General features: G+C 42.8%; 1 protein-coding gene across 10 annotated transcripts in view; it reads left to right on the top strand.

The window, feature by feature from the left end:
• STAU1 (staufen double-stranded RNA binding protein 1) overlaps positions 1-14,198 on the top strand; it is a 54,742-nt gene that overhangs the window by 31,464 nt on the left and 9,080 nt on the right. For all 10 annotated transcript variants that reach the window (XM_043480674.1, XM_043480675.1, XM_043480679.1 and 7 more), the window contains one exon: positions 5,435-5,533. In XM_043480674.1, coding sequence (XP_043336609.1) covers positions 5,435-5,533 — 99 coding nt within the window. The remainder of the gene's footprint in view (positions 1-5,434; positions 5,534-14,198) is intronic.

Below are 14,198 nucleotides of genomic sequence, written 5' to 3'. Positions count from 1 at the left end.
TTTTGCTGCTTGTCATCCTACATACTATTTCAGCACTATCTCCTAAATCTGCAATAAACAAGACTAAAATAATAAAGAAGTGGAAGAATGATGAAATCCCTTGATGGATGATACAGTCATGAAATAATTGTCACTGTTGCATCATCTTTAATGTTCTTATTGCATTGCCTAATGCATCATACTTTCTTTCAAGAAGATACAAAAGAAGACTGGAGATACTGGTCTTTTTACTCTGTTATTAGCTTTTGTTGAACCCAGGTGAGAATTCAGAATTTTTCTTTTTCCATTTCTACTGGCAAACAAAAGAAAACTGATGGAGGGAGACATTTTCCTTGTTAGACCAATCGGAAGATGAGTACAGAGAGACAGACAGCAGCACTCTGGGCTCTCATGGGGATGGGGAGATTGAGTGTGGATGTGACTTGGACTGGGAGTCTTCAGATAATACCCTAGATAAGTTTGCCCAGACTAAAGAGTCTGCGAGGGGACTGTGTTTCTGTGGTGTATGAAAAAGAGACATGCATTCTCTCCTGGCCAGTCATTCAACAGGAAGGACTTTGACCACACAGTATTTTACAACAAGAACTGGACCATCCTGTTTGGACTTTCTGAAAATATATGTGTGACAGCCTTCTTGCATATGATGTTTAGCCACCAGAATTTTCTTGCCACTTAATATCCAGAAAATAACTGGATCATGCAGAAGGAGGTGTGTGTATTGAAGGAAATTGATGATACAGTAATGACAAAAAGATCATTAGGCTGATCCTTCTCTCGGTGTTTATAAACCTGGAAATGAAAGCATCTTGTAGTTATGGAGCAAAGGAGATGGCTGTTCTCCCTTCAGCGGTCATGAGTCATTTTCAAAAGTACCATGTTTTGACAGTGCGAGTACAAGAAGAATTAGAATCACGATGAGCCGGAGCCCACGGGAGTGGGTTTGCAGTCTGGCATCGTTACTGTGGGTTGTGCTCTTCAGTTCAGGCGTGGCAGCTGGCGAGCCGTTAGCTGTGTTTGGTGTCTCTGCCTGTTTTGGGTATATTTGCCTTCATTCCTGACTACAAACCTGGAATAAAAAGTTAGGTTTGTTATTTTAATTTTTTTATTAAAATCTATAATGGAATGATTTTTTTTTGTCCTTTTATTCTGTATGTTATTTGTACAATGACTTTTTTTTTTTTTATAAACAACATTGTAGTGGTTTTTGCCATACATTGCCATGAATCAGCCATGGATTTACATGTGTTCCCCATCCTGAACCCCTCTCCCACCTCCCTCCCCATCCCATCCCTCTGGGTCATCCCAGTGCACCAGCCCTGAGCACTTGTCTCGTGCATCCACCCTGGACTGGCGATCTGTTACACACTTGATAATATACATGATTCAATGCTATGTAAAATGACTTTAAATATAGAAAAATCTAGAGGGTCCATTGGAGCTGGATGGTAAATGGTGGTGATTGTTTTTCTCTGGCATGTTGAGGGTTAAGCATGGTTCAGAGTGTTTTTGTTTTTTTTCCTTAATGTTGCCTAGATTTTATTGCTGAACCATACACTATGGGATTGATGTTAACAGTAATTCCCAGTTCCTGAAGGTAAGACTAAGGGCCCGCTACAGTTTCCTCATCTCATTGGGAATGATATTTGTGGATTTTTTTTGAGTCATTTGCTGCTTCCCCCATTGCAACATTTTGTCCAATCTAGATAATATTAAAATTATTTATGTAAAAGCAATATAATCTCTCTTCCAGATATATGTATATCTTTGTTTTCTGATTTGCATTTTTATTTTACTGGCTGCTTTGTCCAGTCTGCAGTTCTGTTTGAAGCAGTAGCTTCGAGCCGTGAATCTCAACTCTGGTCGCTACGGGACTTTTTAAAAAACAAAAAAACAAATACCATGTATAAAACGGATATCCAGGCCCTACCTGCAGAAATTTGAGTTCAGGTATCTGGAGCGGGGCTCTGGCATCTGTATTTGTGCAGCTCCCGTGTGATGCTGACGCTGCTGTGCTTGAGGAACAGTGGCAGAGAGTTAGAGTTCAGTGGTAGACCAGGGGTCCCCTAGACTCGGGGTCCCCTAGACCAGGGGTCCCCTAGACTCAGGGGTCCCCTAGACTAGGTGTTCCCCTAGACTCAGGGGTCCCCTAGACCAGGTGTCCCCTAGACTAGGCGGGACCTCAGTGTGTAAAATTGAAAAGTGACTAAGTTCATTAGCAGAACTTGTCAGTTTGAATTTTAGAGTATTTATAAAGGCGGTCAGTGAGAATGATTTATCTGAATTTTCACAACAACAAATTACACTATATATTGTTTTTGTCCATTAAAAAACAACAACAAAAACCCACATGGCTGGGAAAGATCCAGTCCCATTTTAGAGCAGTGGTTAACTCTCTTGTGGGAAGGAGTGTGAGAAGGATTTCATTGTTTTCTTTATCAAAGGAGAAAAATAATGTCAGTGGTGTTTAGTGTTGCCATTTGTTATATCCTGTAGAGTTGTGTGTTACATTATTATCTGTACTTTTCTGTATGTTTGAAACAGATCAAAACTAAAAGTAAAAATTAAAAGGAATTGAACTGGTAAAATGAACAAAAAAACCCTGGAAAATTGGGGTACATGAATGGCAATTGAAGTCTTGTGTCAGCAGCGCCTGGTTTATTTCCAAATTTGGTTCTGGTTGCACCTAAGGAAAACAGTCTCATTGACAGAGTTACATATCATGAGAGTATGTAAATAGCTCATGTATTTTTAAAAAAATAGCTGATGTATTGTAGAAATCTCTGAACTCTTCAAATAAACAGCTGTCAGCAGATGTGGTTGTGCACAAAAAGTGGCCTTAAATACAGTCTCAGTGCTGTGCAGCTGTCCCAGGGTCCATTTTCAAAACCCTTTCATCACGTCGCATAGAAACTCCAGGAGTCAGGGACACGTTCAGCAGTAACTCTGCCTTCCCCCACCCCCGCTGTCTTCAGGCCCGTGGTAAACCTCTCTCCTGCTTCTGTCTCTGTACTTAACTGTTGTAGATACCTCGTGTAAGTGCACATTTGTCTTCTGTGTCTGACTTACTTCGTTTATCATAATTTTTCAAGGTTCCTCTGTGTTGTAGCTTGTTTCACAATTCCATTCTCCCCGCCCCCCCCATTTCTTTTTAAGACTGACCATTGTATCTGTGTTCCATGCTTTTTTCATCCATTCATCTGTTGATGGATGTTTGTGTGATTATCGTCTTCTGGCTATTGTAAATAATAATACTGCTGTGAACATTGATGTACACGTATCTGAATACCTACTTTTAATTCTTTTGAGTATGTGTTTAGCAGTGAAATTGCTGGATCATACTGTAATTCCATGTTTAAATTTTTTAGAAACCCACCATACTGTTCTTCATTGAGGCTACACCATCTTACATTTTCAACAGAAATGTGCAAAGATTGCAATTTTTGCACAACCTTGACAACATTTGCCATTTTCTGTGGCTGTCCTTATGGGTGTGAGGTGGTATCTCATTATGGTTTTGATTTGCATTTCTCTTTGAGTAGTGATGTTGGGTATTTGCGTATCTCCTTTGGAGAAATGTCTGTTCAGATCCTTTCTCCATTTTTGAATTACATTATTTGTTGTGGAGTTGTAGTTCTTTATGTATTCTGGACATTAATTCTTTATCAAATATGTGATTTGTGAGTATTTTCTTCCATTCTGTGGGTTGTCTTTGTTCTCTTGTGTCCTTTAGTGTACCAACACTTTTTGGGTAGTTTTTTTGTACTAAAGTTTTAAATTTTGATGAAGTAAAAATTTATGTTTGCTTTTGGTGTTCTATCCAAGAAATCATTGCCAAATCCAGTGTCATGGAGCTTTCCCCCTGTGTTTTCTTCTAAGAGTTTTACACTTTTAGCCCTTAGATTTAGGTCTTTGATCCATTGAGTTAATTTGTGAATGTGGTATGAGGTAAGAGTCCAACTTCACCTATTTAAAAAATAAATTTTAAACCGAACCTCTGTGGAACCCTAGAATTCTAAGACACCTTGCTTGGAGATTTATGGCTTTAAAGATTCACTCATAAAAAGGCAGGCCCTCTTTCTCTTTAGGGTTTTTAATCAACAAGTGAAAAACTGTGTTTGGCTTACTAAACCATCAGAAATTGCTATGTAAACAGTATATCACCAGGCAGCAAGTGAAATGAAACCAGATGGAAAGAAAACATTATCACGAAAGGAGAGACGAAATTACATTGTCTGGTTAAATTTATGTGTATAGGATCCTATTCTTAATTATTATTATTTTTTTAACTTAGAGCTTTTATGTATAGCTTGAAATATGGATCCTAAGTTAGGGTTAGACTCTACCTCAAGAAATACACAACAGATCAAATCCTGGATTTTGCTGCACATTGCCTGTTCAGTAATTTCAGCCACAGGTTCCTGTCATAGAAATTCTGATCTTTAAAATAGGACTTCAGAAGTTCTTTGACTAAAGAGTCCCCGGGAATAAGAAAAACACGGTGCCTTGCCATGTTTTGGGGTCACTGCTGATCTTGTTTGTCGTGTTATCACCCCTGCGCAGTATGGAAGCCACGGGGGCCACATGCATGGAGCTCTCTGCCCCCTCAGTGCCCCCTCAGCCCCCCTCTGGAGGGCTGTAAACGAACCTTGTCACAGAGCCGGAGGCCGCTTCTGTTGAAGGCTCGTGGTCCTGGTGGTAAGGGACCTGCCTGCCTGTGCAGAAGACATAAGAGTCATGTGGTTGATCTCGGTCAGGAAGACCCCTGGAGGCTGACATGGCAGCCCACTCCAGCATTCCTGCCTGGGGAATCCCGTGGAGAGGAGCCCGGGAGGCTGCCGTCCTTGGGGTCGCAGAGTCGGACGCGACTGAGCGGCAGCCAGTTCTGTTGGTTAGCATCTTGCACTTTCGCCAGCAGTAGTCACGTGTCAGACCCATAGTGGTTTTGTAACTCTTTCACTGCATCTTTTTTAAAAGTGGTTTCTAGCGACTTTTTGTCCAAAGAAGAAACCCACACACCCCGGCGGCGAGACCTGCCCTTGTCCTCGCTGTGGCCCAGCTAGACTGTCTGTGCTTGGACTTCTTCCAGGGTGTGGCTTGCCTGTCCCCGGGGGGGACAGATCCAGGGGGCTTCGGGAGCCCCGCTCCCCGAGCAGCCGCGTCTCACCATCAGGCTGATTATATGTAGAGCCCTGTTATGTGTGGATGGTTTATGGTGTATTTATGAGGTACAAACTAACTAAAATTTGATAGGACATTTTTAAAAACCTTTTAAATCTCACTGACACACAGTGCATGTGTCGCCCTGTTCACGGGGTTGGTGCTCAGTCCACAGAGCCTAGGTTCAGGGCTTTTAATTTTAAGGTTTATCATCGCAGCTGGGATCTTGACAGCTTTTTAACACGCATTAACTGCTAACCAGTTATTCTTCCCTTAGGTAAATGGAAGAGAGTCGGAAGAAGAAAATCTCAATAAATCTGAAATAAGTCAAGTGTTTGAGATTGCACTTAAACGGAACTTGCCTGTGAATTTTGAGGTAAGCTTATTTTATGCATCTATTATACTCTTGGTGTTCATCATCAGAATAGTATTTTTCCCAAATAACATTGGAATGATGATCACATATATGCGAATCTTCACATCTGAGATTCGGACTTCATATTTAGCAAAGCAGTATTTGGTCCTAGGGCAGCCGTGAGTCTCCAGACAGTCCGTAGGTGGCCTCAGTATGTCCATGAACCTCCTAAAATGGTCTGAAGGGGATCGTGTTTATGTTGCCATGTGTTTTCTTCTGGAGGGAGGGTTCATTGCCTTCATAAGAGTCTCAGAAGCGTATGCTACCCCCCAAATCCCAAGACTCTGCTTAAGTGCCCAAGTAATTGTTAAAAGAACTTAGGTTTTGTCATTGTCCAGTGTGTGCCTCCCAGTTTGCCCATTTAATAACCTCAATCTGTTGTTGGAGACTTTATGGTCTAAGAACAGTAATTAACAATTACTAGTTCAAAATGGAAAATAAGATCATTTAGTGTATGTTTCCTTCAAACACACAGTGAGTCCAGATTGATTAGGCAGGTCAGGGGTATTTTTTTTTATTTTAGGTTTCCCTAGCTTTGGAAAATTATTTGCAAATTCTTTCATTTGATCTGTGCTTGGCTATGCAAGGTTGTGTTTTAATAGTTTTTTTAATCAATTATTTGGTTTTTCAAAATTATAAAGTATATGTATATAATTAGTTTTCCAAAGCGCTTTAAGCTCAACATATTAGTTACTTCAGACAAATGAAATTTGAGGTGGGACATCTGCTTAAATGGAGAAGGAAGTGCCACCCACTCCAGTGTTCCTGCCTGGGAGATGCCATGGACAGAGAAGCCTGGTGGGCTTCAGTCCACGGGGTCACAGGGTCAGACACAGCTGAGTGACTAAGCGCAGCATGTCTGCTGAAAACAATTCCAAGTGGCTCATAAGTTCTTTGGGCCTATTTCTGTTTTTAAAAGCCTGCCTGAAATGTATTATCCTGTAAAATACTTTAGGTAATCCCCAGATTTCATGTCTGACTTCCATGACTTTTATAAGACATCTCCTATTATGTACTAGTGCCCTAAGCTGGCTCCTGAGTTCAGTCCTTATTCTCTCATTAGAATAGTGATGAATTCTGGCCTAGCCAGCCGTGCTCACCTGCTGCCATGAGGCCCAGATGGGGGTGGGGAGCTGCCCTTGGGTCACAGGGCCACCCCGCATCCCGCGGCAGTACCCCGCCCCGCCCCAGCAGGCAGGAGTGTCTTTGCCCCCCTTCCAGAGCGCAGCATGCCAGATGGGGCTGGCATCTTCCTCTCTGGCCCCGCATCCCTCCCAGCCTCCCTCTCTCTGTTCTGGGAGGGAGGCAGTGAGACCGGACATTCAGAATAACAGGGCTGTTGCTGGGTGGGACCCAGGTGGGCGCTCCACCCGAGGAAGCCTCAAGGTCTCCCTGGGAACCTGTTGTGGAAAAGGGAAGAAACACTTTTTCCCCACACTAGTCCCTGCTGAGGAATTAGTGTGGCACATGAATGGGTGTGTAAAGACCTGAGGGAGGGATGCGAAGACCGTGGGGTGGGAGAGGCCTGCCTTCTCAGGTCACGGAAAGGTCACAGAGGTGACTGCTGGCCAGGCCCGCGACCCCAGTGATGCTTCTCGCCTGCTCACGCTGATCTCTGCTCTGCCTGAGGGTCCCCGAGCTCCCTGGGCCTCAGTAAGGGATTGCCAGTTCCTATTTTTGCTGTGGAATTCGGGGACGAGATTGCCTCTGCCCCACCTCGACTTGTGTTTGGGTTTCAGACTTGCCTTTCAGACTCTGCTGTTGAGGAATAAGGAACATACAGCAGGGAGTCGTCAGGTAGTCACAGAAGAAATTGTGGGAATGCCCTCTGGTGGCGACTGTCTCTTAAAGTAGTTATTTTAAAACAGGACAGTTTGTGTGTATGTGTGGCATTGAGTTTGTTAATGTGAGTGCTTATATTATTAATTAGCTCTCACGTTGATCAAATGTTCATGTTAGCTTCCATTATTAGGTTGAGCAGGAGCTTTCATTTTTTTCCCCACAGTTCTGTCTCTGGCACCTGGAAGATTAGTTGGCGTATATTGGATATTGGATGCTCAGGGAACAGTTACTGAGTAAATAAATAGGGGGTTTTTTTGTTGTTGTTGTTGTTTTGACAGCAAGATATGTCATGTTGGAAGCAATAGAAGACCAGAACCATTCATATAATTTTTCAGAAAAGTATAGACGGTTTGCTTTTTGATAAAATCGTTGCAGTTAAAAGTATCATGGCTCTGACTGACAAGTCCCTGGGAGGCAGCCGTGACCTGATCCCACTGAATATGTTTCAGGTCAGATTGCAGACACAGCTCGGTGGTGGGTTTATGATGTCAGCAGCCGATGAGAGTGGCTGCCGGAGGGCCCAGGATGGGCGTGGATTTGATGTGACCCGTCGGGGTGGCTACTGTTAATTCTCGAGTCTAGTCTGAGGACGTGGAGAGCCCTGCTCAGGGAGGTGGGCCGTCGGGGTAGGGGGGCAGCCGGCAGGCTTGCTGAGATCAGCCTGCGGCGCCCTGGGAGCAGGGCTCTGCCGCAGCCTCCTTCGTAGGGCAGCGGGCTGCTTCCTGATCTGAGGTGCCCCGCTCTCACCTTGGGGGCACAGCACACGAGGGCTCACACGCTTTTCCTCGCCGTCTTTTCCACTTCTTTCTTTGAAATTTTTCAGGCCAGTGGAAAGTTTAAGGATAGGACTGTGACTGTTGCCTTCACATAGGATCCCAATGCTTAACACTTTAGCACCTTTGCTTTTCTGTTCTCTAAATGCACACACTTTTCTGTATTTTATTTGGCAGAATCATCTGAGAGTAAGCGGCAGGTTCCATGTGCTCTGGCTCCAGATGTTTCAGTATGTGCATCTTAAGAGCGAGGACATGATCTTAACTAACTGCAGTCTAATTGTCCTCACAGGAAGCATAACACTGCTGTAATACTGTTAGCTAATGTGCATCCTGGTCTCGCGTGTTGGCATTGTCCCCATGATGCTCCTCTGTTTTCCTGGTCTTGAGCCTGGTATAGGATCACACATTGTGTTTAGCTGGTGCATCTCTCTAGTCTCCTTTAATTTGTTACTCGGCCTTTTTTTGGTCTTTTATGACATTGGTATTTTTTAAAGTCAGTTTTATGTAATGGCCCTAAATTTGGGTTGGTTGGATTTTTTGCCTCATGATTAGTTCTAGTTTGTGCTTTTTTTTAAAAACAGGAACACTGCAGAACTAATGTCAGGTCTTCCCAGCATTGCATGATGTCATTTTATCTGAGTCAGTGATGCTAGTTCTGTTGTCTACACCGGACGTGTGCCCCTCCAAGGAGACTTTCTTCCCCTTGTAGTTAACCCACAGCCTGTGGGGAGACGCTTGAAGGTTGTGTATGTCCTTACAGAGTTCCTCAGTGTTTCTAGCAGTCATTGATGATCCTTCCCAGCACCGGGTATCCCTGTGGTGGGTGTCAAATGTTCATTTTCTGCACGTCCAAAGAAAATCTCCCCCTGCCTTACATTGTGCGTAGTCGCTCAGTCGTGTCTGACTCTCTGCGGCCCCACGGACTGCAGCACCCCAGGCTCTCTGTCCATGGGGATTCTCCAAGCAAGAATACTGGAGTGGGTTGCCCTGCCCTCCTCCAGGGGATCTTCCCAACCCAGGGCTTGAACTCAAGTCTCAGGCACTGTAGATGGATTCTTTACTGACTGAGCCACCAGGGAATGCGTTAATTTATATTAGTATAGATTCATTCTACATGTTACTTCATTATTCTCGCTTGTCATTTGAATGTTCAGATTGCCCTTCAGACTAGCTCTGGTATCCTTTGACATGCCTCTATCAGGTTATTTTTGGGGGGCGAGGGGATGAGGGGTCAGATTTCTTGAGTATAATTTACATGAAGTAAAATGGGTCCTGTCTGTGTATATGATTTGATGTGTTTTGATAGTGTAGCTGTGTAACTCCTGCCACCACTGTGATAAAGAACATCTTCCATGCCGTTAAGTTTCCCGTGCCCCCTAGCAGTCAGTCCCTTCCCTCCATCCTCACCCTTGGGCAGCCACTGATCTGATGTCTGTCCATATGTTTTGCTTGTTTCCAAAATATTACATACATGGAATTATTGAATATACTGCCTTTTTTTTTTGTCTTTTGGGACTTTCCCTTTGTCTGTTTATTTAACAGGAATGGGTAATAACATTTTGAGAAGCTTGGAAAGAGCACATAAAAATACAAAGCCATCTTAGAAAACACAGCCCAGACAAGACCTTTGCGTAATGACATTGTAAATCATGATGAGAAAGGCCGTAGTCCTTGTTCTGTCCCTCCCCTCAGGCCTCTCACGTTGTGGCAGGTGGCCCCCCAGCTACCGTGTGTTCAGTGTTGTCCCTTTAGAAAGTTATCATCTGGAAGAAGAGACACAGATGCATAGATCAGACTTTTGGACTCTATGGGAGAAGGTGAGGGTGGGATGATCTGAGAGAACAGCATTGAGACATGTATATTATCAAGTGTGAAACAGATCGCCAGTCCAGGCTGGATGCACGAGACAAGTGCTCAGGGCTGGTGCACTGGGAAGACGCAGAGGGATGGGATGGGGAGGGAGGTGGGAGGGGGGTTCAGGATGGGGAACACATGTAAATCCATGGCTGATTCATGTCAATGTATGGCAAAAACCACTACAATATTGTAAACTAATTAGCCTCCAACTAATAAAAATAATTGGGGGGGGGGGAAAAAAGGAAAGTTATCATCTGAAAAGGTTACAGATGTACTGGCAAGGGTATCTTATTGCCTATTATGTGGCTTCTTTAATGTAGTGCAGATTTTGAGTCCATATGTTGTATGCATCAGTAGTTTTATTTCTTATTTCTGAGTAGTATTCCACTGTCTGAATTTACCACAACTCACTCGTCCATTTCCCAGCTGAAGAACATCTTCATGGTTTTTAGTTGTTAGTGATTATGATTAAAGCTGTCACGTACATACATAATCTCATAATCACTAACAACTAAAAACCATGAAGATGTTCTTTAGCAGGGAAATGGATGAGTAAGTTGTGGTGAATCCAGACAGTGGAATACTACTCAGAAATAAGATGGACTACTGATGCATACAACGTGTGGACTCAAAATCTGCCCTATGTTAAAGAAGCCGCATAACAGGCGATGAGACAGTTGTATACTTGGGCTTCCCTGATGGCTCAGCTGGTAAAGAGTCCGCCTGCAGTGGAGGAGACTCCAGTTCGAGTCCTGCGTCGGGAAGATCTGCTGGAAAGGGATAGACTACCCACTCCAGTATTCTTGGGCTTCCCTTATAGCTCAGCTGATAAAGAATCCACCTGCAACGCAGGAGACCTGGGTTCAATCCTGGGTTGGGAAGAGCCTCTGGAGAACGGCATGGCAACCCACTCCAGTATTCTTGGCTGGAGAATCCCCGTGGACAGGGGAGCCTGGTGGGCTGCAGTCCATGGGGTCGCAGAGTCAGACACGACTGAGCGACTTAAGAGCGCGGCACCCGCCGTGTATGAGAGCTTTCGTGGTTCTGCACCCTCTCTAACACTTCATGTGGTCGGTTTCTAGTTGGTGTAGTCGTAACTTACGGTTTAAATTTGTATCTCCATGCATACTAGCAATATTGAGCATGTTTTCATACGCCTATTTACCATCTGAACATCTTTGGAGAAGTGTCTGTTCTTATCTTTTGTCCTGTTTTTGAGTTATGTTTTATTATTGGATTTTATGTGTTCTTTATATATTCTGAATACAGTTCTTTTCTCAGTTAGGTATTTTCCAGATATTTTCTCCCAGTCTGTGGCTTGTCTTTTCATTTTTAAACAGGATCTTCCAAAAAGCAAAAATAATTTAATTTTGGAGAGGTCTGGTTTGTTAAATTTTTCTTTTATGGTTCATGGTGATTGTAATCCATCTGAGATAATTTGCCAAATCTAAGGTCGTTCTCCTTTGTTTTCTTCTAGAAGTTTTGTCTCTTAAGTTTAGATTTATGTTTCATTTTGACTTATAATTTTTTTATGTACTCATGAGGTAGTAGGCAAGGTATTTTTTCTTTTGTGTTTTGTATTTGGAGGCCTTATTGTCCCTGTGTCCTGGCTCTCACCTCCCCTTTTCCGATTCAGAGACCTTCCTTCCTTTGTGATACAGCAGTCTTTTCGCCTTACCTGGAACGTTCCCTGTTCTAACTTTGGCCCTGGCAGAAATGGAAATTCTAATACAAATGGTCTCAGCTGTTCTTCCGAGGAGTTGTGGTTCCCTTTAACAGAGTGGCATGTAAGGGCTGGGCTGAGGGGAGGTCGGCTGGTTGCTGCTGCAGGTCGTTGCTTCCAGACCCTGTTAGCAGAAGATAGCACTAGGAGGTAGGTACACTGTTCACAGAACCACAAGTTCATCCCTCTAATTTCAGGCCGTCATCACAGGGCTCTTCCTCTGTTTCATTCCTCCATGTTTGGATCTGTTCCTGTCATGAGACTCGGGCTCCCAACAACATCAGTATATTTATCCACACCTTCAACAGCAAACATCCTAAGCAAAGTCTAAGTTATCTCCACACTTTGTAGCTTCACGCTGAAGGTGTATCCTTTCAGAGCATTGCTTTCGTGACTTCTTGGATTATTCTTCCTCTGTGCTAACAGTCTATTATATAGTGAATATAGGTATCTTAAGTGCACAGCCCACTAAATTTTAGCATGTGTGAAAACCCATGATTCACTATCCAGATAAAGATACGGAACTTTATCATAACCTAAGTCCCTGTGCCCCATTCCACCCAGAAACAGCTGCTTTCTGCAGTCTCTGTAGATTTGTTTTCTGTGTTCTTAGACTTCATGTAAATACAGTATGGATTATTTGTTGTTAAGTCCCATCCATATGTTTTAGTAGTTTAATGCTGAGTGGTATTCCACTGTAAGAATGGAATGGAATGTATCCATTGTTCTACTGACAGACATTGGATAGTTGGGAACTACTATAAAGAAGGCTGCTAAGTCGTCTTGGGTGCACGTGCAGTCAGAGTTGCTAAGTCAGAGGGTAGGTGTTCATGTAAAAATTGTCAGACTATTTCCCAAAGTGATTGTACCAATTTACACTTCTACCACTTGCTCCCTGTCCTTGTCAAGAGTACCTGTTGAAGTATTTTTTTAGTTGAGTATTTGTCTTTTTATTATTGACTTGTAGGATTTCTTTCAGTGTTCTGGGTATAATTCTTTTGTTTGATACGTATATTGCAAATATTCTCTCCCATACTCTGAGTTCCCTTTTTTACCTTTTTTCCCCCCAGATTTTAAACTGTTTATTTTGTGTTGGGGTATACAGGCAGTTAGCAATGCGGTGGTTGTTTCAAGTAAACAGCAAAGGGACTCAGCCATACATATACATGTATCCATGCTCCCCCAAACTCCCCCTTTTTTACTTTTTAAATGTTATCTTTTGATGAGCAGTATTTTAATTTTGAGGAATTCTAATTTTACTTTATAGTTTGTGTTTTTTTTGTGTCCAAGAATTCTTTGCCAGCCTCATGGTCATGAAGTTTTCTCTTATGTTTTCTTCTGAAAGCTTTACAGTTTTAACTTTCATATTTGGGTGTTTTAGCTTAATTTTTGTTTTGGGTAGAATTTGAGATCTTGGTTATCTAGTTGCTCCAGTGCCATTAAAAAAAGAGAATGCCATTGCTTTTGCTCTGGTTTGTGTTTGCTGAACATCAAGAGGCTGTATATGTGCAGGTCTGTTCTGCTTTCTGTTTTATTGATCTGTTGGTTTATTGCTAAACAATACCATGATGTCACAGATTCTGTAGCTACAGGAAGTCTTAAAGCCTGGCATTGTAAGTCTGCCGACTCAGTTGTTCTTTTCAAGGGTATCTTTCCTAATGTAGATTGGATTTGATTTTTATCTTCCTTCTGTATGATTATGTGATCACTTTAATATACAGTTAGCTTTCTGTTCATAATCCATTTTAGTATTTTCCCCCATTTCCGTTGACTTATATTTTAAATATGTGTAACCGTAAATGGTCCACAGTGTCAAAACTACACAAAAAGATACTCAGAGGTGTCCTCTTGTTCCGCTACCTCAGTCCTTCCCCCCACCTACTGTAGGAAACTGTTTAATTCCATTGGTTTGTGCTTTATCCTTCCTGAGTTTCCTTTTGCAAAAACAGAAGCATATAAACACATACGTGTGTCTATTTATGTGTGTGTGTATGTATATATAGATTTAATACTCTGCACCGTTTTTTTTTTTACACTCTTTGCAGTTTGCTTTCTTTACTTACCAAGTGCTAGAAATCACTGTATGTGTTTGGAGATTTTCTCATTCCTTTTTATAGCTCAGAGCAGCCAGTATTTAATAAGCTCGGCCTTGGCTGGCAGCTCAGAGCAAACATTAAACTTGAACTCTTAGTGCTGCATTTATTTCTGGGCGTTGCTGGGCCAGCTGCCTTGCTGCCATTTGCAGGGGAGCACGCTAAACTCGGGACCGTCTGTGACCCTGGGTGGTGGGCACAGAAAAGGGTGCCCTGTTCCATGGCTCTTTTGGACTCATCAGACCTGAGAACTTTAACAAGTAGGGGGAAGAAAGAAATGGGGGAAGAAAGCATTCAGAATTCTCCACATTGACACTGCCTTCATTTACTGAGTC

The sequence above is a fragment of the Cervus canadensis genome, chromosome 10 (genome assembly GCF_019320065.1).
Source record: "Cervus canadensis isolate Bull #8, Minnesota chromosome 10, ASM1932006v1, whole genome shotgun sequence".
Lineage (NCBI taxonomy): Eukaryota > Metazoa > Chordata > Mammalia > Artiodactyla > Cervidae > Cervus > Cervus canadensis.
Note: the sequence above shows the minus strand (reverse complement) of the source record. Positions and strands in the feature narration are given on the sequence as shown.